The 27,754-nt window shown below is 53.8% G+C and overlaps 2 protein-coding genes across 5 annotated transcripts; both read right to left on the bottom strand.

Annotated features, from left to right (window-relative positions):
* Nucleotides 1-568: 568 nt before the first annotated feature.
* On the bottom strand, nucleotides 569-8,750 carry MRPS15 (mitochondrial ribosomal protein S15). The gene is made up of 8 exons (XM_058718063.1): nucleotides 7,249-8,750; nucleotides 6,927-6,971; nucleotides 5,738-5,813; nucleotides 4,789-4,837; nucleotides 4,228-4,312; nucleotides 2,979-3,037; nucleotides 975-1,166; nucleotides 569-725 (listed from the first exon to the last, which is right to left on the bottom strand). The coding sequence occupies exons 1-8, from the start codon at nucleotides 7,382-7,384 to the stop codon at nucleotides 588-590; spliced, it is 780 nt and encodes a 259-aa protein (XP_058574046.1). The 5' UTR covers nucleotides 7,385-8,750; the 3' UTR covers nucleotides 569-587.
* Nucleotides 8,751-9,362: 612 nt separating this feature from the next.
* Nucleotides 9,363-23,124, bottom strand: CSF3R (colony stimulating factor 3 receptor). 4 transcript variants are annotated; one of them, XM_058718041.1, is made up of 18 exons: nucleotides 22,969-23,124; nucleotides 21,840-21,894; nucleotides 19,796-19,879; nucleotides 17,762-17,830; nucleotides 17,369-17,665; nucleotides 16,321-16,444; nucleotides 15,984-16,171; nucleotides 14,987-15,156; nucleotides 14,719-14,872; nucleotides 14,547-14,626; nucleotides 13,913-14,120; nucleotides 12,747-12,935; nucleotides 12,267-12,368; nucleotides 11,494-11,640; nucleotides 11,239-11,379; nucleotides 10,909-11,002; nucleotides 10,588-10,669; nucleotides 9,363-10,171 (listed from the first exon to the last, which is right to left on the bottom strand). In XM_058718041.1, the coding sequence occupies exons 3-18, from the start codon at nucleotides 19,857-19,859 to the stop codon at nucleotides 9,692-9,694; spliced, it is 2,589 nt and encodes an 862-aa protein (XP_058574024.1). In that variant the 5' UTR covers nucleotides 19,860-19,879; nucleotides 21,840-21,894; nucleotides 22,969-23,124; the 3' UTR covers nucleotides 9,363-9,691. The 4 variants fall into 4 exon arrangements, with proteins under 4 accessions (XP_058574024.1, XP_058574025.1, XP_058574026.1 ...); XM_058718042.1 differs by having other exon boundaries at nucleotides 10,588-10,666; XM_058718043.1 differs by lacking the exon at nucleotides 17,762-17,830 and having other exon boundaries at nucleotides 22,969-23,123.
* Nucleotides 23,125-27,754: the final 4,630 nt, after the last annotated feature.

Genomic DNA, 27,754 nt, shown 5'->3' with positions numbered 1-27,754 from the left:
ACCATCTAAACAGACCTGGTGCTGTCTTCACTCCTTTGGTTTTAAACCATGACCGTCTCCCCACTCCCCAGAGGGCGGCCAGCATATCAAGCCTCTCACACCCCAGCTTCAACTTCCCTGTCAAGCTCTATTTCCTGTTCCCAGTGTTCTCTGGACACAGCTTGCACCTGCTGACTTCTTTGCCTTTGTACTTGCAATTCCTTCGGCCCAGGACACCTTCCCACCCCATTTCTGTCTGGTGAGCTTCTACTTCAACTTCCAGGGCCCTGTCCAGAAGGCAGCTCTTACAGCCGGCTTTCTCACTCGGCCGCCAGCCAGCCAGCCAGCCGGCCACACTTCCTCTGTGCTGCTGTGTGCTCAGTCTCCCCTCTGCAGGAAGGAGGTGGACAACAGGGCGCTGTTTATGTGAGTGTGTGTGAGGGGTGTTGTGAGAACGTGTCCTCAGGTGTGTGAGGGCAGAGGCTCTGCCTCCTAAAACCCTGGGACCCCAGAGCTGAATGAACAAATTCCTCCTCCTTGTCCTCGGTGCACAGAGCCCCACCTTCTCTATTATCCTTTAAGGCAGAAAGACAGAACTCTAATACAATTTATTGGTTTTCTTTGATTGCTTCTGGTCCAGCTCTGGAAGGGCTCTCCGGGTTCTTCTGGCCTTGTTTCCGGGCTGCCGCTGCTGCAGCTTTTAAGGCCCTCTTTTGCTTCTTCAGCTTCTGCACCTCCTGGAAAACCTGGGGATGAAAGGGAGCAGGAAGAGACTGTAACTCTATGCAAAACCTCAGACTTGGAGCAGCTGGGGTGAGAACGGACTCCCCCGGATGGTCACATCAGCCTTTCTCCACGGGGCTGACGGCCTGGGAGCCTCCTCAAGGCTTTGGGGCCAGTTCCATGCCTCGGTCAGGAACAGACTACCCTCCCTTCTGACCTTAACACCACAGTCCCAGAGTGGGGCCAACGAGCGCAGCAATTCCGACTCGTACCCGAATGCACAGTGCCTTCTTGGTCGCCCAGCGGTGGTGGGCTTTCCGGTGGTATGGAGGAGGGAAGGTGTACTCAATCCCCAGCTCCTTGCAGATCTTCTCAAAGACACTATAGTTGGTCTTACGGAGGTTTTTGAGCATCTTGTTCCTCTGGTCGATGCTCATCAGCAGATAGCGTTTATGGGTTTTGTCCTGCGAGAGAGTTGGTATATTACTTTTAGTGTCCTATTTAAGTGTGAGCCACTATACAGTAACAAGGGATGGTCATTTCATCATCTCATTGAAACCTCCCAACAATCTTATGCAAATGTCAGTGCAACTCTCAGGTAGGTACTGTCATTGTTATTGCCATTTTACAGACGGGAAAATAAAGGCTCAAAGATGTCACCTGATTCATAGGAGGTCCTAGAACTGTGCCAGGCAGGGACCTTGTGTGAGGTCAGGTCTGGAATCCACATCTGTGGGTCTTACTCCAAATCTCATGCTCTTTCCCCTACGCCACCTACTCAGCCTCCCCATAGCTCAGCAAAGTGTCAGCTGGGCTGGAGAGGAGGGAAGGTCTGTGCTCCCCTGTGAGGGCTGCTGTTCACACTCCAAATGAGCAAAACTCTCCTGGCCAAGAAGCAAGATCAACCTGCTCCGGGGAACCCTGAGGTGCCGCCCATGCAGAGCCGGACCACTCTGTATTTATTAAAAATATGGGCAGCTGCCTAAATTACAGTAGCTCTGTGCCCACTGCTGTGCTGAGATATGGCTTCATGGTTAAGGATATGGGCCCTGGAGGGGCACCTGGGTGGCTCAGTTAGTTAAACATCCAACTCTTGAATCTCGGCTCAGGTCACAATCTCAGTTCATGAGATTGACCCCCCCTCCCCTCCCCCCCCCCCACCCCGCGGCAGCGTGGAGTTGCTTGGGATTCTCTCCCCACCCCCCCCGCCCTCTCCCGCTCGTGTTCTCTGTCTCAAAAAACACAAATTAAAAAATCAACTTGAAAAAAAAACCAAAAAAACCCCAACTACAAGATAATAAACTTGTGTTCTTTGCAAAACAAACAAACAAACAAACAAACAAACAAACAAACAAAAGGAGAATATGGGCCCCAGAGCAAGACCACCTAGTTTCAAGTCCTAGCACATCATTTCTCAGTGGTGTGCTTTGAGGAATGACTTAATCACCCCACGCCCAGATTACGCCTTTGTAAAATGGGATAGAAAGATGGTTCTAAGGGTTAAATGAACTGATGCACGTGAGGTGCTCTGCACAAGGCTCAACACTTCATATGACCATGCTGGTGCTTTATTATTTCACCTAGTCCTTGCAATCCCATCAGCAGGTACTACTACGCTCCCCACTTTACAGACAGGAGAACTGAGGCTTGGGCATGTAAAGTAACTTCCCCAAAGTCACGCATCTGGTTAGCGGAAATGGCAAAGCTGAGATTTGAACCGAGTGCCAACCTGACTCCCTTCTGCATTCTAGAAATACTGAGCACCCACTATGTGCCAGACGCTGCGGTCATGCCCTGAAGTCTGCATTCTTTTTTTTTTTTTTTTAAATTTTTTTTCAACGTTTTTTATTTATTTTTGGGGCAGAGAGAGACAGAGCATGAACGGGGGAGGGGCAGAGAGAGAGAGGGAGACACAGAATCGGAAACAGGCTCCAGGCTCCGAGCCATCAGCCCAGAGCCCGACGCGGGGCTCGAACTCACGGACCGCGAGATCGTGACCTGGCTGAAGTCGGACGCTTAACCGACTGCGCCACCCAGGCGCCCCTGAAGTCTGCATTCTTGACCATTGGTGACACTCAGCACAGCACGGTAAGGCTCCCGTTTTTCCACTGGCGGCAGGAGGGGAATGTTTTTTCCACCGCAGCTGAGGGCCGGGCACCTTGGCGTTGTGGCCATCTGGCTTCTCAAGTTGCTTCTCTGGACCCAGAGCCCTTCACCTCTCAGACTCCTCTCCCCCGGCTGCTGGCGTTTAGCTGGGAGCGATGCCCAAGGTTTACCTTTCGGTGTTTCTGCATGTGTTCTTCATAATTGCGGATCTTGACGGTCAAAGCAACAACTGAAACCACAAACCACAGAGGATGAGAGCTGGCACAGAGGAAGGAAGGGCCCAGGCCGGGGTTATGTTTTAAGACCTCAAGGAATAACAATCACCAGTGCTCTTGTGTAGCTTTCTACAACTCCCAAAGCACTCTGAATTTCAAGATCTCAAAAGACTTTGGACTCTCTTTCCTTCAGAAAACAAAGTCTAAGGAAGGCAAGTTCCTTAATCTTATGAACGTATCATCCCCAAACCATAGCACATAGCATTCTTAATGGTAAAACTTTAGAGCGTTCCTGTTGAATTCAGGAATCAGTCTACTGTCCATGCTATCATTGTTAATCATTCAATGCTGCACTGGTGGTCCCACCCAATGTAGTAAGACTAGATTCCCAAACCATCAAGGGTCTACTCCTTGCCTCTGCCCTTCCAGTGGCTACCTTTCTGTTTTTTGACTAGTGAGTTTTCAAATTCTTTTAATGTTTATTTATTTTTTTTGAGAGAGAGAGACAGAGTGCGAGCAGGGGAGGGGCAGAGAAAGAGAGAGGGAGACAACAGCATCCGAAGCAGGCTCCAGGCTCTGAGCTGTCAGCACAGAGCCTGACGCGGGGATCGAACCCACAAACTGTGAGATCATGATCTGAGCCGAAGTCGGACGCTTAACTGACTGAGCCACACAGGCACCCCTCACTAGTGAGTTTTCAGAATTACCAGCTCTCACTCATCTCCTAAACTCTTGCAATATCCTTCCTTAGGTAGCCTCATATTTGATCCCTGCCTTTATTGCAAAGACGGGGGCAAAGGCAGAAGCGGAAGGTGGCCCCAAGGAGATGCTGTCAGTACAGCAGGCCCTTCCTGGACACAGAGTAAGTTCTGGTAGCACTGTGGAGTGAGGTGGAATCTTGGCCCTGACCACTTGCCCCTTTACACCACCTTAGTTGCAGAGTAGAGAGAGACACAGAGACAAGCTTTGGTTCCTGAGGAAACTCTCCTGAGCTCACACAGAGGTATGAGGTGGGACCTGAGCGCTGACTCTAGCATCACAGAGTCCAATTTTCATCACTCTGGGTCCTTCTTGTCTCTCCCTTTATCAAGTCACATCTAATACCTAGTGTACTTGTAGACAAGAGCCCTGGATCAAGTACCAGCTAGCAGACCCCCCTCCCCTTCCCGCCGCTCTCCCACTCCCCAAGGGTCCCCTGACCAACTTCGAGCCTCCAGGGAGCTGGTGTCCTCAGGGTTTGCCACAATCTTCTTCATCAACTGCTCTTGCTTGACTTTTAGCTTCTCCTTCTGTTGAGGATAGAGACAGAGAATCTGTGTGGTCTGCCAGCCCCTAAGAGCTAGACTTCATACCACACAGGCCCTGGCTACAGTCATAGAACCTAGGCCATGAAGTTCAGCGCCTGGCTTCACTCTGTTCATCAGGGCAAGGCCTTTGGTCAGCACGTAGCTATTCACATCTAGGTGAGTCCAAGGCCAATGACAAGTGAAATGGCTTGTTGAATGAATGTCTCCAAACCTTGCTCATTCATTCAGGCATTAGATCATTACTGAGTACCTACTGTTTGCCGGGTGCTAGGGATTCAGTGAGAGAACAAGACCGTCCCTGCCCTCGAGATGCTCAGTCTGGGGGATGGACGAGTGGTCACAGAATGACACTGGGATAAATACTGTGACTTGAGAAGCCTGGGGTAGTGTTACCACGGTAGGAAGAAGTCCCAGAGGAGAGGACTAGGAGAGGCCGGGGTTTTGCACAGGTCACTTACCTGGCTGGCCATTTCCAAAGACAAGAGTCTTCTTACAACATCGTCAAACCTGTGCGGAAACCAGAGCAATGAGAGACAGGTGTGGGGGGACGGGGAGGAAGGGGAAACAATGCTGTTTCCATTTTAGTTTGAAAAGCAATTACGGTTAAAAAAAAATTTTTTTTTTAAATATTTTATTTTTAAGTAATCTCTACATCCAATGTAGATCTCTACGAGATCAAGAGTCTCATGCTCCACCAACTGAGCCAGCCGGGCGCCCCTGAAAATTTCTTTTATAACAAAAGAGTCTCTGTGGAAGCGGGGAGCCATTTCTCGGGGATTAACAGTCAGCATGAATCTGATGTGCTGCGCTGAGAACATGGAATGATGTGATAACTACACAAAATTGGGGCTGTCCGTGTGAGTGTTCCAGGCCCATCACAGGGAGGGCAAAGGGAGGATTTTCATTTCAGCAAAAGGTATGGTTCAATCTGTCTTGAGACATTTCAATTCTATAATCGTTTTCTTCTCATGTCACACAGGACAGCTCCTAGGGCATAGGGCAGGGACTGAGCAGAAGGATCCTGGCTTTGGTGTCTTTCAGCTCTGTCCCTTAGGAGCTGTATGACATAGGACAACTTGGTAATGTATAAAAGGGGGACACTGTTTCTTCCCTCAGAGGGCTTTTTTGAGGATCCAGAGATGAGAGATTTCACAAAGACCCATGAGATATGTTGCCTCCTTGCTAACTAAACCAGAGTACAAAAAAAGGCAAAAAATTGAGCTCCATGAATGCCATTCTGCCCTGCCACTCACCCTCACCAAGCCTGGGCTTCAAGAGTCCTCTGCCTGATTCTATAACCAAGCTTCAGATACAGTGGGCCAGGCCGGACCAGTCACTGTCTTCCCTTCCTCCTCCTCACTCCTCTTAGGGCACCCTACCTCATCAAAGAGATTTCTTTTTGCTTACTTCTCAATTCCGGGAATGTTCTGGTAGTCTTTGAGCAGCGTGGAAGGGGGCGGGTCATCTTCTTGGCTGCGCTGGACTGTCAAGTGTAGGGATGGAAAACACCAAGAGTCAACTCGCACTGCCCACCCCCTCAGTTCTGGCTTTTGTCACCAACTCTGTGAGGCACCCAGGGTCTCAAGCAAAACTGGATATCTCTGGGCTCAGCTTCTCCTCTGCAAACGCCGCAGGCAACTGTCTTGATATTTCACGCTGGGAGTAGATTGCCTTTCCTAAGATCCCATATTGTGCCTCCACCTCTTACGTCTCTGACTCTACAGTTATCGAATCCCCTACCAGGATGGGGCCTTTTGTGGACGGACTGAGTTTGACTCCTTTTGAATTCCCGGTCTGGTCCAAGGCCTCATGTAGAACAGGTACTTGACAAACGGTTGCTGGCTGACTGCATGAATGAAATAAGGGGATTGAGGAGGGACCCCTAGCTTTAGGACACCTGAAATGTAAGCACAAATCGGAAACCCTCGACCTCGGGCCTCGGTGTGTGTCCTATTCCCTCGGGGATGAGGGAGAGGTACAAGGGAGATAACTTGTCCTCTCCAGTCAGACCCTGCTCTGCCGCTATGTACATAATATTAGTAGCAATAAATGCTAACATAGACTGCATTTATCGCGCTCAGTGCTAAGAATGCTTTTCATGTGTTATCACTGAATCCTAACAACAATCCTCTCAAATAGATAACTTCTACAATCATTTTAGAATGTGACTGGAGGAAGTAACTTGCCCAATATCATGTGCCCAGGAAGAGAGATCTCTTTAGTAAGAGAGATGCAGACTGCCTTGGAACGGGAAACCAAGCCCTCCACCACGGAAGGGTAGACACAAAGTGTCTACCTAGACTCTAGGTAGGCCTGGGTACGCCCAGCACGCCCTCCCCCTGCTAGCTCACTCTCACTCAAACCCAGTTCGAAAGCTCCCGCTCCGGCTCGCCACCCCCACCCCCCACCCCCCACCCGGTCCCGGGCAGGTTTCAGGTTACAGCCTTTTGACAAGGTGGACGTGGGGCTCTTCTGCTCAGGACCTCTGGCCCATCCCCATCGAGTGGTTCTAAGTAGCCACCTCTGTCCCCTTGGCCACCCGGCGTCCCTCCAGACGTCCCTCTCTCCGCGGAAATCCCATCCCAAGAGCTCCTACCTGGTTTCTGGATGGCATATCCGCGAACGGCCGGAAGGATAACACCTGTGCAGAAGAGAGAGGGCCGAGGCCCATCTCCTTAAACAATCCAGCCTCGACTCCTTTCTGTGGCCCCTGCATTTACCCTTCCTGCAAGGTCTTGGCGCTTCGGCGCCTAGCAGCCGCCCCATTTCTTCCGCACCCCGCGGCCCCACGCCTCTCCCACCTCGTCTTACTTCTTCCCCACCCGCTGGCCTTTCTTCCCCATCCTCGTCCCGCGTGTCCCCCATCTCCGCCCAACCCCACCTCCCTGCTCGAGTTGCTTAGGTTCTCAGCTCCTCACCTCCAGGAGGGGAGGGAAGGCCCCACTGGCGGAAGGGAGGCCTGGCGCACGCTCCGCCCGGCAGCCCGCGGACTGGAGCCTGGGCCACTGCCTGGGTCGGAAGCGACCTCAGCGCCCTCCACGCTGTTCTCAGCATGCCGACTTGTGACCCCGCGGGGCCGGCGCCAGGGCCGCCGCCGTCCCTTTTGCGGCACGGACCGCGTTACAAGGGCGCCGCCATGCTGGCTCAGGCTCGACCAATGGAGTGCAGTTGCGAGACCGGAGCAGATGAAGACCGAGAGAATGGATGGGAAAGGCAAGACCCTTTGGGTGCGGCGCGATTGGGTCCAGGGGAGAGGTCCGGTTAGCAGCCGTGCGGGGCTGGGGGCTGGGTGATTGCGGGCCTGGTCAGTGGTGTGCGGTGCTGTGTAAATTCTAAGATGCCATTTTCCCCCTTGGGCATCCCGCTCTTAATCCCACTCTATGTACTTGGCCTTGGGCTCCGGTCATTTTGCAGGCTCCCGTGGGGGCTGCCATATTCTTCTCCCCCAGCCTAGTGTTTCCACCTCCTCTCCTCCTGTATTCCACGACGAGGCCCCCTAAGAACTACTGGGTTCCAGCCTCCTCTCGGGCAGCCTGGTAAGCCTCGTGATGCAGGTCGTTGATTTTGGAATGGGACAGTCCTGGGCTGAAATCATAGCTCATTTTACTCATCAGTATTTACTCACTGTATGATCCTGTGGGCAAGTCACTCCACCTTTCTGGGTCACGGTGTACTTATTCATCACATGGGAATGGTAATAACAGTATCCGTTTTTTACATTGTTGGAGGATTACCTGAGGCAGTTGTGTGCCAAGGACCCGCTATATAGTAGGCATTTGATAAATATTTGCTGTGTTAATATTGGTGAAATGAGGGGTGTAAGGACAACTACAAATTAAAAGTAGGGAAAATAAATTTTTGATGACACAAAAATAAAATTTTAATCCTCCCTGGTGCAAAGAGGGAGAAAGCTCTTCTCCCCTTCACTTTGCTTAAAGCATTTACTTTTGAAAACTTGTAAGTGTAAATTCTTTCTCTGCCCTTTTGAGGCACTCGTAAATCTTTTTAAAAGCTAAATAAGCCTCTTGCCAGTTTTTCAACATGTTTTTCTCAAGGATCTGGGAGCCATCTCTTGAAATGTAATCATTAAGGGAGGCAGTGGCCCTGTCTCCCAGTTTCTGCCTGCCTCTGAGTTGCAAACCTGACTCTTCTCATAAAGATATGAGAAATTTAGTTTTCTTTTGGGTAAAGACAATTAGTAAACTTGCGTGGCTACCCCATTTACCAGGAGAATTTAGGATGAACTTTGTGTGACAAAGACAGATGGTGTCATTGAGGACAAGTTACTGTTTATCTTAAGAAAATGTATGCAATAATCTGTATCCACCTGACTATATACAAGGGTAAGACTTCTTTCTGTCTTTTCAAGCTCTTTAGGGGATTGCTGGTGATGCACATGTGTTTCACATTCTGGTTTAATGTTCATTCAATAATAAAACAGATTTCTTTTTCTTCTACCCTTGTAGAGAGGTTTTCTAGGTTGGCAGGATATATATATATATATATATATATATATATATATATATATATATATATTATATTTTATATTAAATAAAAATATATATTTAATATTTAATATATATATTTAATATTTTATTTTTAAGTAATCTCTACACCCAAATGGGGCTGGAACTCACAACTCTGAGATCAAGAGTCACACATTCCACTGACTGACCCAGCCAGGCAACCCAGGAGATTTTGTTTTTAATTATATTTTTCCAATAGGGATTGGTCGTTTCTGAAGTGTATTCCCCATATCCCATAGCATTTTGTGACCCCTCACCCCCACCCTCACAAGATAACTCTGGCCACTGTGCCCTAATGGCCAGTTTTCAAGTCTCCACCACTAGAACGGGAGTCCTTTGAGGGTGGACTGAGCCAAATCATTTTTGAATCCCTGCTGCCAGCACAGGACCTAAATGCTACATGTGGGCTGGTGGAATTAATGAGCGAAGGAAAGAATACACAAATGAACAGTTCTGATAAGTACCCCCATCACTGCTAGGGCCCTGAAAAGAAAAAGAACAGAGACTCAGGCACACTCAAGAGTTTCTCGAAACCAAAACAAACCAAACCTTGAACCGGTTTAAGAGACTAAAATTACAGGAATTAAACACAGAAGGCTAGTGGGCAGGGTTGGATGAAGCATTCTCTGGCCACTAAAGTGAGAGGCAGGGTCAGCCCATGGGGCCTGGGAGGTGGAGGAAGGATGCTGGGGACCAGAGGTAGGGAGATACTGGTAGTCTTCCTGCCCTTCTGGGACGAGATGATTTTTTCATGGTGGGCTTACTGATATTCTCCTCTCCTCTGGATGGCCCAGGCCTTTCAAGAGGCAGGCCTGGGTGGGGGTCCCAGGAAGCGCTAGATGCCCCCCAGCCCCTCCACCCCATGGACCTGGAGCCCTTGCAGGAGGGGGAAGTCAAGCAGTGGCCCAAAGACACAATCATCCTCCTGGTTTGGGACGAGGGGCTCTGGGGTCCCCAGGGGGCTGTTCTGGAACCAGACGTTCTCATAAAACTTGGGGCTGGGAGTAAGGCCCCCTAGGAGGGGCTGAGTAGAGTCACAGCGGAGGTAGTGCCCTGGACCTGGGCCTGTGGGGCTGCCCAGCACCTGCCCATAAAAGACCTGGTTGTTGGTGCTAGACGGGGGCTGGGGTTGGGTGGAAGGTGTTCTTGGGTCCCCCTGGAGCACATAGGCCTGGACCAGGGTGGGGAGGCCACAGGTCCCTGAGCTGTCGTTGGACTCCCAAGGCCCCGGCTTCTTCTCTTCTTCCTCCAGTACTGTGATCTTGGTGATGGGTGGCATGCCAGGGTCCCGAAGGCTAGGCAGCTGGAAGGCCTCCTGGATACAAGGACGTGGGGTGAGGGCATGATTTATCTCGTAGTCATCCCAGCCACTGTGCCTTCCTGCGGTGGGCCAGTTGTGGGGATATTCCTGCTGCTCTCTGCTGGAGCCCAAAGGGTGACACTTGCAAAGCACCTCATACATTCCTGACGCGTGCTACGGGCTTCAGACTTAGCTCGGTGCATGTCTCCAATGATTCTGTGTGAGATTCACCTCAATTCACAGTGAGATGGCTGAGGCTTTGAAATGGGTAGAGCTGGGATGCAAACTCGGATCTGCTCTACTCCAGAGGGAGGGCACCTTGTTAGGAAGTGATGGGAAGGCCTGAAGACTCATCCTTGGGGGAGGTTCCTTTTACTTTGAGCCTGGGCCAGCGCCCCCGGCCCATTTCCCTCTCCCATGGGGGTTCTTACCTCAACCATGATGGTGGGCACCCAGGAGCCCAGGCTGCTGTGGGCTGGGTCTGGGACACTTGGCCAGAGGGGATTCTTCCTGCTGGAGAAGAAGGCAGGTGAAGGCTGGGTCAGGCATGCCCCCTCCCATCTTGCCATCCTTTCTCCCACCCGCTCTAGCAGTTGAAGGCTCCCTAGTACAGAGAGAGGTGGTGCAGGGCTGGACCCAGGCATGGGCCCCGATGCCTGGGAAGGCAAAGAGGGACCTGGACAGTCCCGCTCCAGCCTGCAGTTCCCTGTGGGCAGGGGTAGCTAGGTGTTAGGTGTCTTGAGAGGACTCACCTGGGTCTGCAGCAGAACCGGGAAGCCCCACAGAGACAGATGAGCAAGACCAGGAGGCCAAAGAGGCCCAGGAGGATATGCAGCTCAGACTCCTCTGGGGTGAGGGGAAAGCCAGAAGAGATTAGAGTGCATGCAAGTGGGGCTGGGCCTCTTCCCTCAGATTGGGCTCTGAGGGCAGGAATGGGCCTCCTCCCTCAGCCTGGGCTTCATGGGTTGGGCTCAGTCTCCTCCCTCAGACTAGCAGATCCAGGCAAGGCCTCAAAATGAGAGATCCGTTGGGTGATGAACCTTCCCAACAGGCTTGGCTGGCCAGCCCCCTGCTCTCCTTACCTAGGGCCAAAGTCATCAGAGTAAGGCTTGTACTATTGGTGGCCCCGGCCTTGCTGGAAGCCATGAGGCGTACGTGGTACAAGCTGGCAGGTTCCAGGCCGTGGAGGACCAAGCCACGGGAGGAGGCATTCAGGGTGGTGACTGGGAGTAGAAGAGAATGGTCAGCCTGGGCCCAGATGCCAAGGCTCCCTCCAAGGCTGCTGGGCGTCCCCTCCCAGGCCTTCTGGGACTGTGAGGTACTGAGCAGAGACTCACAGAAGGACTGGTCCTGAGCGTTGGTCCAGAAGATGGTGTAGTGGGTCAGGGGGCTCTTCCCCAGCTCAGGGGCCTGGGGCTCCCACTCCAGCTGGGCCCAGGTCTTGCCGATGTGCTTTAGATGCAGCTCTGGGGTGTGGGAGGGGGCTGCCGGAAGAGAGAGAGGTGCAGGGGCTGACGGGGAGCAGGGAAGAGTGGAGAGCCTAGCTGGACATCTTGTGGCTCCCCAGAGCCCAGAACTGAGCCGCACTATGGCGGGGAGTGGGAGAAGAGAGTCCAAGGGAACCCATGCCCAAGCCTCATGTTGCCAGCACCTTTGACTGAATTCCACAGACTGCTAATAAGTGGCTAAGTCAGGATTTGCACTTGGTTCTCTGACTCCAAAGCCTTGCCGCCTGATTTCTGCCAGGCTTGATTTTGTTGGGCTCACTATCTGATTTCTGCCACTCGCTCTCTGACTTTATGGCGGGCCTTCTCTCTAATTTCTGCCACACAGGACACTTAATTTCTTTCAGGGAAACTGGTTGATTTTTGCCAGACTCGCTTCGTGAATTCTGCCCAACTCACTCCCCAGTTTCTGTCACCCCAGTTTCTGACTTCTGTCCGGCTGCAGGGGTCCACTGTAAGCCAGGGGTCACCTTAGGGTTGGGAGAGGGTCTCCTGTGGGTCAGAGGTGGGGGAGGAAGGAAATGTTCCCTCATAGTCCTGATTGTGGGGCCCCAGGCAGGCGTTGAGAGGGGAGGATTCTGGGAGGGGCCTGGTGGCTGACGCACCCATCTCTTGGGAGTAGGCATAGATGTGCTGGGAGGGTCCCACGGTGTCCTGGTATAGAGGGGTCACGGTGATCTCGTAGAGCTGAAAGGGCCTGATGTTCTCTGTGGAGCGAAAATGGGGCAGGCCCCCTGGTGAGGGGCTAACCTCTGCAGATGATCAGAAGCTAACCTCAGACCTCCAGTGGGGAATAACCCAGGCCTTGTGCTGCAGGGCTAGCCTCGTCTATCTCTTCAGATCATTTGATGGACGTAAGGGCAGAAAAGGAGGAGAGCTAGAAAGGGGGCAGGGCAGGGCTGTGAAAAGGGAGGATCTGGCTAGACTGGGGGAAGAACTTCCTGATTCTGGGGGTATGAGACGAGACTAAAGAGCCAAGAAAGACTGGGGAGTCTGCTTCTTCTGTAGGGGGGTTCAGCCTGCCCCTTGCTTTCTGCCTGACAAACACTGCCTCCTTGCCTCCCAGGTCCCCAGGCCTGCCTCACCCTGCAGCAGCGTCCCGGAAATGTTCCCGTTGTGTTCCATCTTCCAGGTCATATTGCTGCTGCTGGGGCTGGGGGGACCCAGGCCCCACGCAATCACATAGCCCCGAGGCCGAGGGCTGGGGGGCTCCCAGCCCACCCAGAGGCTGTGGGGATCTCGAGCTGTGGTATGGAGCCTGGCCAGGGGTGGGCCTGGAGACAGGGTAGGAGGTGAGAGAGCAAAAGCAAGAAGAATGCGGGTCCCAGAGCCAGAAGCCTGGGTTCAAATCCTGGCTTTGTTACTTACAAACCGGGTGGCCTTGAGTAAGTCAACATCAGGACCTCAGTTTGCTCCTCTGTAAGGGTCCTGGCGCAGATCGAATGAGATGATGCCTAGAACAAGCCTGGCACAGTGCCTCGTGCCGAGGAGTGTCTGACAGGGATTGGTGCTAACGCTGTGTAGTTCATGGTCTGTGCGGCTATGGGCCTTGGTACGTGTGAATTTACTGAGTCCGCTAAGAGTCCTAGAGGGAGGCGCTACCCTGGCCCCAATTTATCAAGGAGAAAACTGAGACAGGTTAAGTAATTTGCCGAAGGTCATGCGGCTCATAAGTTGGAGTACGAGCTCTTGTTATCGCTGGTGTCACCTTGTGAGGACCCATGTTCAGGGGAACCTGGGGGTGGTGGTGGCCGATCCCCTGAGAATGAGCAATTAACGTAGGGACCGTGTTCCAGCCGGGAAAATGTAGGGCTTTCTTCCTATCTTCTTTGGCAGAATGGACTGTGTGTGTGTGTGCGCGTGTGTGCGCGCGTGTACACACGTGCATACACGCACACGCGAATGCGTGTCTATGAGCGTCTGCACTTGTGAGCGTGTGAGTGAATGGGAGCGTGTGTGGTACCACCACCAGCTTAACTTGGTTCCGGCTGATGATAATGAGAGTAGCTAACACATACTGAGCGGGAACGTGGTGCCAGGCACATGTCTTAATGGATGTGACCTTCACAACAGGGCTTTGAGGTAGGCACTGGATTGTCCCCCTTTGCTAGGTGAGTAAACCGAGGCCAGGGGTCACTTGCCTGGGTCATACTGTTAGCAAGTGACGGGACTAGTTGTGAACCCAGGCAGTCTAGCCTCTGAACGTTACGTGCTCACCCACTACACTCTACTAGCCGCCAGCGCCCTTTACCTCTGCTCTCCAGGAAGACCACTGGGGTGGGATGAGAGGTCCCGGCTGTGTTATAGGCCACAAGGACCACCTCCCGGGCTTCCGAGGGCAAGTGGAAGGTGCAGCTTAGCTCCGTGGTGTTGCAGAGGGCTGGGACTGCCCCAGTCTGGCCTGGTGGTCTGACCAGGTACCCTTGGATCTGCCCGCTGTATTTGTCCAAGGGCACTGGCTGCGGTGGACACAGGAAGAAGAAGATAAGGGGTGGGGGCGCACGGCTCATCTTGAGTGGGGAAGGGCTTCTAGATGGGGTGGGTGGGTCATAGGAACTGAGCCCCCACAGGCTGGGAGCCAACCTTCCTCCCTCCCTTCCTTCTTCCCTGTTCCCCATGCCAGGTCCTAGGAGGGAGGAAAGGAAGGAGCAGGTTGGCACTTAACCATTCCCTGAGCTGACTCTTTGCCATAGGTGAGTCCTACATTGTAGTCTCTCCAGAACGGTGCTACCCAGCTTCCTAGGTGCATGCAAAGTGCATGCAAATCACATACAAATGCATCCAAACCTCCCAGAACTGTTGGAGTCCTGAGCCCCAGCCCACAGGGATCTGTCTGGGTTGGGAGAAGTCTCAGGGGTGGAGGGATGGCCTTCAGAAGGGGTCACCTTCCAGAACAGCTGCACATCCGCAGTCCTGGGGTCCAGCTGCCTCTGCCGCCACCATGTGTCCAATCTGACGATGGGGGCTGGGGACGGAGCAGGAAGAGGGGCTCAGGGAGGGCCCCGAAGGCTGGACTTTGTCCTGATGGCTGCTCCTGGCCCCTCCCCACCCACTTACCCTGTTGTGCGGTGGTCAGTATCAGGCTAGGGCTCCAGTCGCTCCACTGGCCAGGCAGGGGCCAGCGGACGCAGCGCATTTGCAGGGCGTAGGCTGTGGACGGGAGGAGCCCACAGAGCTCATACTGGAGGGTCTCAGGGAGCAGGGGGCCCACCTGGTGGGATGGCCGTGGCTCTGAGCCTGGATCCTTGTGCCCTTCAGGCCCAGCTCAGCCACCCTCCCCTCAGCCACCCCCACTCCGGGCTCTTGAGGTTGCCTTCCACCTCACCAGGGCCCAGCTGGCTTCTCCGAGCTGTGGCTGGTGGCGCAGCTCGCATTTCTGTTCTATGTAGAGGCTCGGCTTCCATAGCTCCCAGCGCAACAGCAGGCAGCCTGGCTGGGGTGGGGCCACCTCAGGGCTGGGGGCCAGGGCCCACAGTGTGGGGGGCTCCAGCTTCACTGTAAGGAGGAGGGGTTGTCAGAAACCTTCCCTGCCCCATCCTATAGGGCTCTGCCTTATTCCTGCTTCTCTCTTTGCCTGTTGTTCCGTTTTCTGCCCTGGGGTCTCCACCCCTGGGGTCTCTGTCAGCCTGCTTCTTTTTTTCTCCGTCTCTCTGTGTCTCTTCATCTCCATGTCATCATGTTTCTGGAGGTCTGTCTGTATATATGTGTCTGTCTCTCCCTAGGTCTCTGTCTCATCCTTCTGCCCCGGGGCCTTTGCACTCGTCATTCCCTCTGCCTGGAGATCTTACCCTTCAGATATCCAGCAGCCTGCTCCCTCATTTCCTTCAAGGATCTTCTCAAATGTCACCTTCTTAGTGAGGCCACCCCTGACCACCTTACTGAAAGAGCAATTGTCCCCCACCCCCGCCTTTCCCCACCTCCCCCTCTGTGTTAACTCCCTCCTCGTACTTCTGGTTGCCTGACATTCTATTTTATTTATTTTGCCCACTAGAACGTAACATTCCAAGGGCAGGACTTCTGATATTTCGTTCAGGTCTCCAGCACCTAGAACAACGCCTGCCTAGTGTGCCGTGGGCACTTCAAGAAGCTCGCTGAAAGAACGTGTCTCCCTGCCTCGGTGTTTCTCCCACGTCTGTGTGTCTGTGTCTCCGTAGCTCTGTCCCCATCTGCATTCCACTTCGTCTCTGTCTCTCTCGTCTGCCTCTATCTCTAGGCCATCCAGGGTCTCCTTGTCTGTCACTGGGTCTGGGAGTCCCTCTCTGTGCCTCTGTGGATCTGCCCATTGTGGGGGCCTTTCCCCTCCCCCACACCCAGCCACCCACCGACATCCATGGGAACGAGGCACAGCTGTGGGGACTTTCCAGTCCCTAGTGCGTTCTCTGCCTGCACCCAGATGCCCATGTGCTGGTACAACTGCAGGTATCTGCGTGGGATAGAGCAGTGGCTGTCTCCGTCCTTAGGCACGCAGTCAAGGATGGAGTCCTCTTGGGTCTGGCAGTTGTCCCGGCTCCTGCCAATAGGCCAGGCTTGGGTGTCTAGCAGAAGAAGAAAGCGAGGCTCCCTTCTCCCTCCCGTGTTTGCCTCTGGCTCCCCCAGCCCCACTCCCGCCCATGCCCCACCCCAGGACCCAGAGGAACGGGGCCAGAGACCCCTCCTTACTTGAAGCTCTTGAGGGTGAAGTTGGTGGGCAGGTGGTTGTGGGGTCCTGGCTCCCACTGACAGATGAGGCTGTTAGTTGTGAGGTTCATGAGGCAGGACAGGTTGTGGGGCGCGGCGGGAGGGTCTGCACGAAGGGTGGGGAGAGTGAGGGCTTGGAGTAGGGCCACTCAGAAAGCTCTGACTGGAACCAGTTATTTTCGTTTCCTTGCTCGGGGTTGTTCCCTCTGGGGTCACCTTGTCTACTCGCTCGCCTCCTTCGGGGTGACCCTGGAGGGGCATCCCTGGGGCAAGTCAAATTATAGGCAGGTACAGGGCGGGCATCACAGAGCCTCCGACCCCTTCAGCTCGGCCCCCTTTGACCGTGACAGTGTAGGTCTGGGTTTTCATCCTGGGTTTGCCATTTATTAGCCATTGTGATCTTCATGTCATTTAGCCGCTCTGTGCCTCAGTTTCTTCATCTGTAAAACGGGGCGATGGTGATATGCCTACCCCCCGGGTAGGGCTGAGTGACTCACTATGTACAAAGCGCTCAGGGCGATGTCTGGCACATGGCAGGTGCTGTGTAAGTGTTTGCTCTACTCCTAGTGACTCTTAACAAGGAAACCTGGTCTTAGTTCTCTCCTCATGCACTGGCTTGGCATCGTCTCCTTGCTTCTCAGTTTGAGCAGAGGGCTGAGACTGAGTTGCAGAGAAACTGAAAGCAGGCCCAGATGGTAAAGTGTGTCCTCCCTGGGCACACCCTCCAGTGGCTGGGTAGTTGGGCTTATGTGGCAGCCGTATGGAGTAGTGGTTACTACACTGACTTCAGAGCCACGCCGGCTGATATAAATCTCGGCCACATCCTTATTCGCCTGTGCCCCTCACCAAATGAGCCTCAGTTTCCTCATCTGCAAAATGGGGCTAAAGAGCACTCCTCGCTGGTAGGGAAGGTTATCTGATACCATGCCCATAATGTGCTTACTGAGCAAGTGCTCGGTGAATCCTAGCTCTTATTCGTGTTGGCAGGAGGGCACGGAGGCGGAGTGGGTAGACGGCCGCAGGGACTTACAGCCTGCCCACAGCTCAGCCTGGTCCAGGATCTGCACGCTGTTGCCCCAGCGCAGGCAGCAGGAGAGAAGGTCCCGCGGGCGGTTGAGCGGGGGCAGCGTGATGGTGGATTCCTGGCTCCCATCTGCCAGACGCAGCTGCCTCTCTCCGAGCTGAAGCTGTGTTCCCAACTTCCACAGAATCTGTGACTCCGGGCCCAGGTGGCTGCAGTTGGGGCTGATGGTGCAGGAGGCTGTGATGGAGTCCCCCAGGCGGACAGTGGAGGTTGGGAGGCTGATGTGCCCGCATTCCTCCAGGCCTGGGGTGGGAGAGAATGGGCCATGAGTCACCCCTGTGCCTGGCAGAGCTGGGCCAAAAAGCTAAGTCTTTGGACTCCTAGACTCAGGGCCCTTACCTTCTTGCCTCCCCGCCAAAGTTATGGGGGCTGGAAAGGGGAGAATGTCTATGGGGACGGTGAGGGGCTCTCAGGGGCAAAAGAGAGAGAGAGAGAGAGAGAGAGAGAGAGAGAGAGAGAAAATGATGTGTTGATCAATGCTTATCAACCGATTGTACAAGAAAGCCACATCCTGATTTGTAGTATGGGCTGCTTTCCCTGGTGTAAATATTTCCCACCAAGACTGATTTTCCGGCCACCCGTGTGACATCACTGAATGTGAACTTGGGAGGAAACGTGCGCCCTTAGGTCTCGCAAGCCAGCTCCAGCACACCGCAGGACAGAGACAGGTCCCCCCTGCGGCACCCTCCCCAAAGGTGGTGGAAGCGGTGGTTGGAATGATAGGCAGCCCACAGCCCCAGCTCTCCGAATTCAGATCCGATTGTGTTACTGCCTCCGGATCACGGCGCTTCAGCACTGCAGCCGTGCGGTGGGTAAGAGCACAGATGTTGGAACTAGACCGCCTCGGTTCAGAGCCTGGTTCTATTGCCTATTCGTTGTGTGATCCTGGTATGTTACCGAGGCTTTCTGTGCCTCAATTTTCTCATCTGTAAAATGGGTATGAAAAATAGTCCCTACTTTCATGTTGCTGCAAGGATTAGATGTAATGACATGCCAGGCACCATCAATGTCTTTGCTCCATGATCAGGATGAAAACCCAGGTCCTTCTCAGGGCCCTCCTGGCCTTGTCCATGCTACGCCTCCCAGTTCTAGCTCAGACCACCCCCTCTCGTCGGCAGTCACTCTGGCCTTCTTCCTATTCCTTGAAAATGCCACGATCTCTCCAATCTCCAGATCCTTGTACCCTGCTGTTCCTTTTTCAGGGGCTCTTTTTTTCCTCTCTCTCACCTGCTTAACATTTAGCATCTTGGGGGAACCAGACCAGGGCCTGATCAACCAGACCAGGCCAAGTGCCCTGAACTTTCCTAAAGCTCTTTTCATCCTTCCTAATTACGGAGCCATGTGGTTAGTTGTTTGTCTGTCTCCCCAGAGATCAGGCCAGAAGTGCCGTGAGGCCAGAGACCTTGGCTGTTTGGCTCACGACTGTATTCCCAGAGCTTAGCACGGAGTAGGCTCTCCGTGAATATTTCTTGTCTAAACAGATAAGGCAGCGCTGCACTTTGCCCCCCTCCCCCCCCCCCCCCCCCCCCCCCGCAATGCCTCCTCTCCTCTGTCATGTGTTCCTGGGCCTGTTTTGCCGATGAGGAGGCTGAGGCCCTAAGAGGAGAAGGGATTCTCCCAGGATCACGAAGCAAGTTCATGACTTTCAACGTGGGGCTCCCATCACTTCACAGACTCAGAATTTCAGACTGGAAGGGACCTCGCAAAACTGTGCACTCCAGAACTCCTCCAGGCACTGCATCCTTTTCAGCAGGGCTGAGGGTGGCCTGCTTTGTATGGCTTGCCAGCGAAGAGTGGGTTTTACGTTTTTAAAGGGTGAAAACAGAACAGAAAACAGATAAGAGCATGCAACAGAGACTGTATGTGGCCTCCATAGTCCTATCAAGCAAAGTGCGCTGGCCCCTGCTGCACAGCCTCCCTGTCAACCCTGGCCTCGGCTTGCATATCCCCAGAGATGGGAAGCCCTCTACCTCTCAAGATAGAGTTTCCACAGTTGGGGAGCTCTACCTGGGCTTCCCGATTCCAGGATGAATCCTGCCTCCTTGTGGCTCCCACCCTGATCTCTTTGTTGCCCACGAAGCCCGCAGGGGACTCAGAGCTTCCTTCTGACAGCCTGGCAGAGATTTGCAGACAAGGCCTGGGTCACCCAGCCCTTTCCAGGCTGACCAGCCCAGGCCCGCTCACCATTCCTCATGGATGGTGGTTCTGTGGGTGGGAGCCGGCTACCACACATCTGTGGCCCAGCCTTGATTCTCTGGGAACCCCAGGAGCAGTGTGGCAGTGCAGGGAAATGACTCCCACCTCCACCCACTCTGTCTTTCTCGCTGTGACTCCTCTCCCTCCCCACGGCACCCCTATCCCGGCCACACTCACTTCTGGGGAGCAGCAGGATAATCAGGGCAGCTCTGGTCAGGCTCCAGGTTCCCAGCTCCACCATAGCGCCAACTTGGTGCTCACCTGGACGTAGAGGGGGATGGTGAAGGTCATGGGCTTTGGAGTAAGAGCCGAGCTTAACCCTTGCTCTGCCACAGCGTGGCTTTGGCCAGGTGACTTGACCTCTCTGAGCCTCAGTTTCTTTGTCTGCAAAATGGGGGTAACAACAGCCTATACTGCAAAGGGCTTTGGGAGGAAGACAAGAAATGGTGCAAGACGAGGGCTTCGCATAGTGCCTGGCATGTAGGAAATGACTGTGTGAGTGACTGCCACTGTTGTTACTATATTTGCCTTCTAGGAGAGAGCGGGACAGGAGCGTCAAGGAATAGCATTCTTTCCCCTTCCCTTTTATCTGAGCTGGGGTTGCACACAGGTAGTTTAATAGGAAGGATCCCAGGAACAGTGAGGGGGTGGGGAGAATGATCACAGGTAAGGAGGGAAAGCCGACATAAGGGTGTATCACAGACTTGGGGCTCCATCCTGCTGGAACCTTCCGAGGAGCCGTGTAGAACACACGTCAGAGCTATCCACCCAAGGGACAATTTATCCCTTGAACAGGAGGGAGGATGGGAACATTCATCTACTGACTTCTATCCCCCATCAGTCAAGGGCTGTTCTTTGGGGTGTTAACTTCCTGGCACGTCCAGGTTGCACACGCGTGAGCACTAGGCATGTTCTCCTGAGTGAGCCATGCCAGAAAGGTCAGAGGCGCCCCTTGGCGGAAAGTGATAATTGCATGGAGTAGCTGAGGCAAGGGGCTGTTAGGTTACACCTGGGGGAGGCTGGCCTCTGTGGCGATGGTGGGAAAGGGAGGACACGGAGGTCCATGCACCCCCCGCTTCTGGGCATAGACCTCTGGAGGTTTTCTGGGGCCAGGTGCCCTGTGGTCCTGGCAACAGTGCCTGCCTGTTGGGAGCCTCCAGTTTCTGTTTCTGGAAGTATGCCAAAGGTATTCTGCCATGGTGGGCTTCTAGCCTAACCTTCCATTCTGCTCCCATTGGGGTCTTGGGGCCAGGCACCTGCTTCTTCAGCACTAATTGGCACCCTTGGTGGCAGGTCAGTGGAAATCACTGTCTAGCTGAGTGTACATATAGGAACACATGCATGTAAGTGGTGTCCCAGCAGACCCCCTGTGCTCAGAAGGGGGAAAGCTTCTCGCCTTTTTTCTCTTCCTCCCAGGCAGGGGTATGAATAAGAACTTCCCAGATACCCAAGGCAGGGGCCTTACCCCAACCCCTGGGCTATTTGTATACACTTCGGTACCAGGATGCCAAGGGACTGCTAGCCCGTAAGTCACTTTTTTGCAAATCAGGAAAAGAGCGCCCCTTCCTCTGGGCAGATGCAGGCTCACACTAAGAACTGGCAACTGAAGAATAGACTGGATTTCAGCTTCTACTTACTCCTTAGCTGGGCAGCTTTGTGCAGTGAGAAACCTGCACCACTGTTCAGAGCACCCCGGTCTACTAATCAGTGGTCGGCAGCTTTCTTACTACATTATACCAGTTTGATTAGCATCAACCGCCCTGCCTTCCCCCCCCCCCCCCCCCCCCACACACACACACACACTTGTTGGGGAAGATTTAGCCTCCTGGGCCCAGATTTTGGGACACTGGTTTCCATTTCTTTGTGCTTTTGATCATACCCCAGCCCTGCTGCCCTAGCAAGGATCAGCATAAGGCCCAGCCTGTGCCCAGTGAGATACCACTTCATCCCTGTCCTCTGACTCCTGTCCCGAATGGGTAGCCAAACCCCACCCTGAGAGGCCGGGCATCCTCCCCCTGGGTTGCTGCTGAGTGTCGGCATGTCTGACATCAGTCTCTGGTCCCCCACTGCAGCCCTGGGTGACCCCTACCCCAGTTGAGAGTGTTGAGAGTGATCTGGGGCCTGTTGGAGCGTGGTCTCACTCTCTGGGGGCCGGTATGTAGACAAGTGGGGAGTCCGGCTCTGAGTTAGACCAGCCTCCAGCCCCGACTCCGCTACTTACCAGCTTTGTGGCCTTGGACAGGTTACTTCACCTTTCTGAACTTCAGCGTCCCCATCTGTGAAAGAGGGAGAACATCAGCACCCTGTTCTCGGGGCTGTAGTGAGGATGCACTGAGAGGGTCTGTGATAAACGCGCTCAGCGCAGAGCCTGCGTAGAAGAAGCCCTCGGGGACTGTCGGTTGTTTTCACGGGCCATGAAGCGGGGCACTGCATCATGGAATCCAGAACCCTCCTGGCCTCCTCTCCCGCTTATGGGCTGTGTGGTCACCACCCCCCAGGACCGCCACCTTGCTTTGATCCGTGTCACATGGCATGGCTTCAGAGCCCCATTTCTGGGTTCCCTACTTGTGGCTCCTTGGGACCCCAGTCTCGCCTTCTCTCCAGCCATCTGCCCGGTTCTCCCGCTCAGTTCCAGTCGAACCCGCTGCCTCCTGGAGGCACTGCTATCACTCACGTCTTCCTGCTCTCCTCTCCTTTCCCTGCACTCAGCCTTCTCCCCTGCTCTCCCTTCCCCAGCTCACACCCTCTCTCCCCTGTTGTGTTTACTCTCCTACATGGAGATTCTTTCTGGGGGGAAGGAATCTGGGACTGATTCTTTCTGAGAAAGAAAGAGCCCAGGAGATAAGGATGCTGACCCAGAGACCCTAGCACTCAAGGCTGAGAAGCAAGAGGTCCCCAAAATAGTTTAAGATTCAAGAGGAAAATGTAAGAGATGGGGGAAGGCACAGCAAGACTCTGAGTCAGACAGAGAGAGACCCAGAGCCCAGGCCAGGGAGGGGCTGGGGAGGAAGACAGAAACAGGGGAGACAGGGACGGGCTGAGACACAGGGTCCGAGACAGGGACGCGGAGAGGGATGGCGATTGTGTCCTTCCCCGAGCCCAGCTTGATGTCCCCAAAGAAATATTCGGCTATTTATGACTTCCCCGATGCACACCCCCTACCCCCAAAGAGGAGGCAGCCCTGGTCAAAGACACTCAGTGTCCAGGGCTCCTGGTTCCCAGGGACCAATCCGAAAGGCAGGAGCCCTGGTCCCAGGCCTGCATACGGGCATTTGGCAGAGCTCGGGGGAGAGTGGACCTGGGACTCATCAAGCCGGAGATGCAGCCCTCCTTGGGGATCCCCTACTCACGCTGGAGCCTGCAGCGGGCACCCGCCTGGAGGACCGCCCTGGAGAACCGTCTCTGCTCTCCTTTTGAGGGCAAGTTCCTGAAAACAGCCGCAGGCTGGCTTCTCTCCCCAGCCCTGTCGTTAATGGCTCAGTCTGTGACAGGCCCAGGAGCTGCGGATTGCAACACCTGCCCGGCCTCCTTCTCTCCCTTGCGCTGTCAGTCGCTGAGGCACAGGAAGGAGCCTGGGAGGGAAGCTGGTGGGGCCGGGCAGCCTTCCTGCCTCGGGGGTCTCAAAGGGGCCGGGGAATGTGGCAACGGTGTCCCTCTCCCCTGCCTCCGGATTTCCTGACCTCAAAGCTTTGAGGCTGGCCAGGGCCCAGGCTTCAACCCGCCTGGGTGCCATTCCCATGGTCCACTCCTGGGGGAACATCAGTCAGAGACAGACCCTGGCTCGAAGACTCGCTCGGCTCTAAGCCTCTTTGGCTCTAGCCTTGGGGCTCTGATCCTCCCAGTACTCTAGGCGGCAGCTTCTAGGTTACAGGAAATTTTGTGACCCAGCACCTTACTCACAGTGCCCCTCTTTGCTACATTTTTCACCATGGACAGGCGATGGAGAAATGGGGATTCTGGGAACAAAATAAGGGGATGAGCTGGTGAGGCTCAGCCTTCATATGCTCACTTGAAATTGGTTTACTCATCGGGGCGCTTGGGTGGCTCAGCCGGTTAAGCGTCCGACTCTTCATTTCGGCTAAAGTCATGATCTCACGGTTTGTGAGTTCGAGTCCCACATTGGGCTCTGTGCTCACAGTGCAGAGCCTGCTTGGGATTCTATCTCCCTCTCTCTCTGCCCCTCCCATGCTCTCTCTCTCTCTCTCAATAAATAAAATAAAAATAAGCTTAAGGAAAAAAAAGAAATTGGTTTACTCTCAAGCATTCTGCTACCCTGAACATTTTTTGATTGAGTGAAGTAGACTAAATTTAGCGTCTTCCATTGTCTGTATCCATGATTCCCCCGAAACTGTTTACAAATAATTTTCTGTGCATTTTTCCGAGGAGGGTTCAGACTGTTCATAGTTTGTTGGATTTATGACCCAATAAGATTAGGTGCCAACTGACTAGGAGAGTGTCCCTAACATATGATCCTTTTTAGAAAAAAGCAGGCTTCTGAGTCTGGGGTGAGGGACAGACCTGGGCTGCAGTCAAGGCTCCAGATGGAAATACCCAACTGTCTGTGGCAACCTCCCCAAGATGTCCCATAGGCCCCACATTCTCAGCAAATCCCATGGACTGTTCTTTCAAAATATAACCAGAATCCCAGGTAGACGGATATTCCCTATACAGTTCAGCTTGGCTCTGTGTGTCAATATATTCATGATAAAAAGTTGGAAAATATAAATATCACTTAAACCAATACCAGTCAGGACAAACCACCCTTCTCTCCTACTTAGATCCTTCCAATAGTCCCCTTCTTGGTCCCCTATTTCCATTTATCCTTGTCCCCCACCAACCTGTCTATTGTACCTTCAGGAACCAGTGTGATACTGACCAAAAAAAGTTGGTTCATGTCAACCTCTGTCTCAAACCCCCAATGGCCCCCATCTCACTCAGAGTCAAAGTCCAGGTTCTTTCGATGATCTGCAAGGCCTCACCCCACCCTTGGGGGGCCCCATTCCTTCCCTGGCTCCTCTCCTATTGTTCTTTCCCTTACTGCTCTGCTCCAGCGACTCCCTTTTTCTTGAACTTGTTAGGCTCCCTCCTGCCTCAGGGCCTTTGCACCTGCCATTTCTTTGCTTGGATTCTTTCCCCCCAAATAATGACAGGAGTCACTTCCTCCCCTTCTTCAGGTCTTTGCTTAGATATCACCTCAGTGAGACCTTCTCTGACCACCCTTTTAAAAAATTGACCCCCCTCATTTCCTATCTCTCTTTTCTTCCATATCCCTTTTCACTGTCATTGGCTTTCTCCACCCCCCACCAGAATGGAAGCTCCATGAGGGCAAGGGTTTTAGTCTCTTTTGTTCAAACCTTTTTCTCCACTGTCTTCAACACTGCCTGCTATCTAGTGAGCCCTCAACGTATTTTTGTTGAATGAATGACTGAATGGATGAATCTTCCCCCCACTTTGCCAAACCTGCCCCCAGTCCTCACGTGCCTCATTTTGGTAGAGTATATCACCATTCCCACTCCTCCCAAGTCACCCACCCCAGGGGCCTAGGAATCCTTCCTCTTACCTGCTTCTCCACACTCCCACATCCAACCAGTCCTTAATGAAGGAGAACGGGCCTTCGGTTCACCATTCAGAAAACATGCTCCCAGAACAGGTGCGGGGGTACAATGGTGACCAAAAGCAGCTTTCATTCCTGCCTTCATGGAGCTCTTGGGCTTGTCCACAGCTCTGAAATTCATCTCCTGACCCTGCCTTCGTCAGGTCTCCCCACCCCTCACCTGGGCGTGCCCCAGCCTCCCCGCGGGCCCCCTGTTCTGGGCTCTCTCACTCCACCCTTTGTCAGCACCCGGCAGAGTGAGCGGTCCTACACGCAGGCACGGGTGACCATGCCAGTCCCCTTTCTTCAGAGGCCCTGTGACGCACCCTAATTCCTTAACGGGACAATCAAGATACCCCACCAGCTGGCCCCCCCTCCCTCTCCTGCCTTATCTGCCTCCGCTTCCCCAGACACATTTTTTCCGGCTGTAGTGGTGTAGGATTTGCTTACATCTTCCTGCCTGCCCCGGGCTCTGGAACACCTCTCTGTGTTTGCTTTTGCCGAGCCCCTGGTCGCCTCTGGCTGGCTGAGTCCAGCCTCTGACCCCGCTCAGACCTCCAGCCTGCGCTGGGCACCTCTCTGGGCTGGGTCAGGTGCCCTCCCTCGTTGGCGATCCTGTACTATTGCTGTGGGCTGTTGGCTGTCTGCCTCCTCCATTAGACTGTGAACTCCTTGAGGGCAGAAACCCTCTTCCCATCTCCGTCTCCAGCCTCGGCACAGAGGATTCCCAGTGAGGATCTACTGGACTGCAGAAACTCCCTCTCCAAGCCTCCATTTCCTTATCTGCCACAGAGAGAATAACTATCCCAGGGGTTTTGGGAGGATTAACTGAGCTATGGGAGGCATGAAACCCAGTGTGCTAACTAGCATGTAGTAGGTGTTCAATAAAGTTCCTTTCCTTTTCCCATCACTGCACAGTTCAGTGTTTCAGAGCAGGATTTTCCTGCTCATGTGTGCTCCATTCTCCACCGAGGACCTGCATCAGGAAACAAAACTGCAGCAGCTGAAATGAAAGTTAGATTTAAGGAAGAACTTTCCTCAGGGCGAGAGACTTTAGAGACATTATATTAGCATAGAGAGGTCAAGAAAGAGAGGGGCTGAGGAGACTGCTCGGGTTTGCCACTTACTAGCTGTGTGACCCCGGGCAAGTTGTGGAACCTCTCTGAGCCTTGGTTTCAGCGTCTTTAAAATAGGGATAGTAGCGTTTGCTTTATGGCGAAACTGGCAAAAGAATGCACGTGAGGCCTGTGGCACAGAGCCAGGCACACGGTAAAGGCTCAATAAATGTGTACTCTGGTGAGAGCTGGAAAACACGAGACACATGTGGAGTCCACCCCTCCATCACCTAGTGTCTGCTTTGTGGGTGCTTCCTCCTCCAGCTCTCCTGCTGGGGCGAGGGCCCCCTCCTCCATCAGACAGTGACCTCTGAGGGCTGGAAAGCCCAGTCAGGGAGCCCTGGCGAGGGCGGCCCTCCTGTGGGTCGGATCGGTTCAGTTTGTTATTGCCTGTTGTGCATGAGGCCAGGGGGTGGGTCAAGGAGCAGCCTGTTCCTGAGGGGCAGGAACCGGTGGGCCAGCCAGGGTGAGTGTCCGGAAGCAGAGGCTATGCTCATCCGCCGGGGCCTGGTTTGGCTGGAATATAGCAGTCGGCTGAGATTGTGCAAACAGGTCGTTGTGCAAACACGTCCCTGTGTGTGACCTCGATTGTGCAAATAGGTGTTTACTGGAGGCTGCCAGGCTCGGGCTGCCTGCTTACAAAAAGGGCCCGAGCTGTTGACTCAGAAAAAAAAAAAAAACAAAAAAACCCCCAGAATCTGGACACTCATTCTTCCTTGGACACACCCTGAATTTTGCGCCTCCCAGCCTTTGCTCGGAACGTTCTCTCTGCCTGGAGGGCCCTCTCCTGCCTCTATCTCCACTTGGTAAAATTGTACCCATTCTTCATGGCTCGGAGAAAATACCACTAAGTCTTTCTCCATAAACCTTTTCCTGCTTTGCGTGCCCAAGGGATTCAGTACACCTCAAATCCCTGGTCTCGCGGCGCTTTCTAGACCTTGAGCTTCCTGGGGCAAGGACCTTTCCTTGTTCACGTCTGAAAGGTTAGGGAACAGGTCCAGAGAGGGCAAGGGACTGCCCCATGTCACACAGCCAGCTCGCAGCAGAGCTGGGCTCTGAGTCTGGTCTCTGCACCTTCTCTTATATTCTCTGCCTCTCTTTTGAACCCCACCCACCTCTGACTGTGGATCTGCGCTCCGGCCCTTAAACTGAGCTGGGACTCCAGTTGGAACTGGAGGGTGGGTGGGATTATGCAGAGGAGGAAGGGGTACCCTGGGCAAGAGCAAAGGCATCAAGCCTGGGAGCAGGAAGAGTGTGGATGGAGGCCATCAGAGAGAAAGGAGGAGGTAACAGGAGGAACCGGCTTGCTTTCTAGACCCAGCAGTGACATTGACTGCAGGATGGTCCTGCCTCTCGGATCCCCATCAGCTCCTCGATACTCCAGAGGCCCCCCAGGCTAATCGTGCCCCACACTGGGCCCCTCCACAT

Source organism: Neofelis nebulosa, chromosome 2 (genome assembly GCF_028018385.1).
Source record: "Neofelis nebulosa isolate mNeoNeb1 chromosome 2, mNeoNeb1.pri, whole genome shotgun sequence".
Lineage (NCBI taxonomy): Eukaryota > Metazoa > Chordata > Mammalia > Carnivora > Felidae > Neofelis > Neofelis nebulosa.
The sequence above is the reverse complement of the archived record's forward strand: the minus strand, read 5'-3'. Positions and strand labels throughout refer to the sequence as shown.

Coding starts and splice junctions, on each gene's coding strand:
- MRPS15 (XM_058718063.1), bottom strand. CDS start 7,384: ATGCTGAGAACAGCGTGGAGGGCGCTGAGGTCGCTTCCGACCCAGGCA. Junction 3,038..4,227: donor CAGCTCCCTGGAGGCTCGAA/GTTGGTCAGGGG, acceptor TTGTGGTTTCAG/TTGTTGCTTTGACCGTCAAG. Junction 726..974: donor AGAAGGCACTGTGCATTCGG/GTACGAGTCGGA, acceptor TTTCATCCCCAG/GTTTTCCAGGAGGTGCAGAA.
- CSF3R (XM_058718041.1), bottom strand. CDS start 19,859: ATGGTGGAGCTGGGAACCTGGAGCCTGACCAGAGCTGCCCTGATTATC. Junction 16,445..17,368: donor GGCTGAGCTGTGGGCAGGCT/GTAAGTCCCTGC, acceptor CCCTTCGTGCAG/ACCCTCCCGCCGCGCCCCAC. Junction 12,936..13,912: donor GGTCTTCCTGGAGAGCAGAG/GTAAAGGGCGCT, acceptor CCCTGTCTCCAG/GCCCACCCCTGGCCAGGCTC.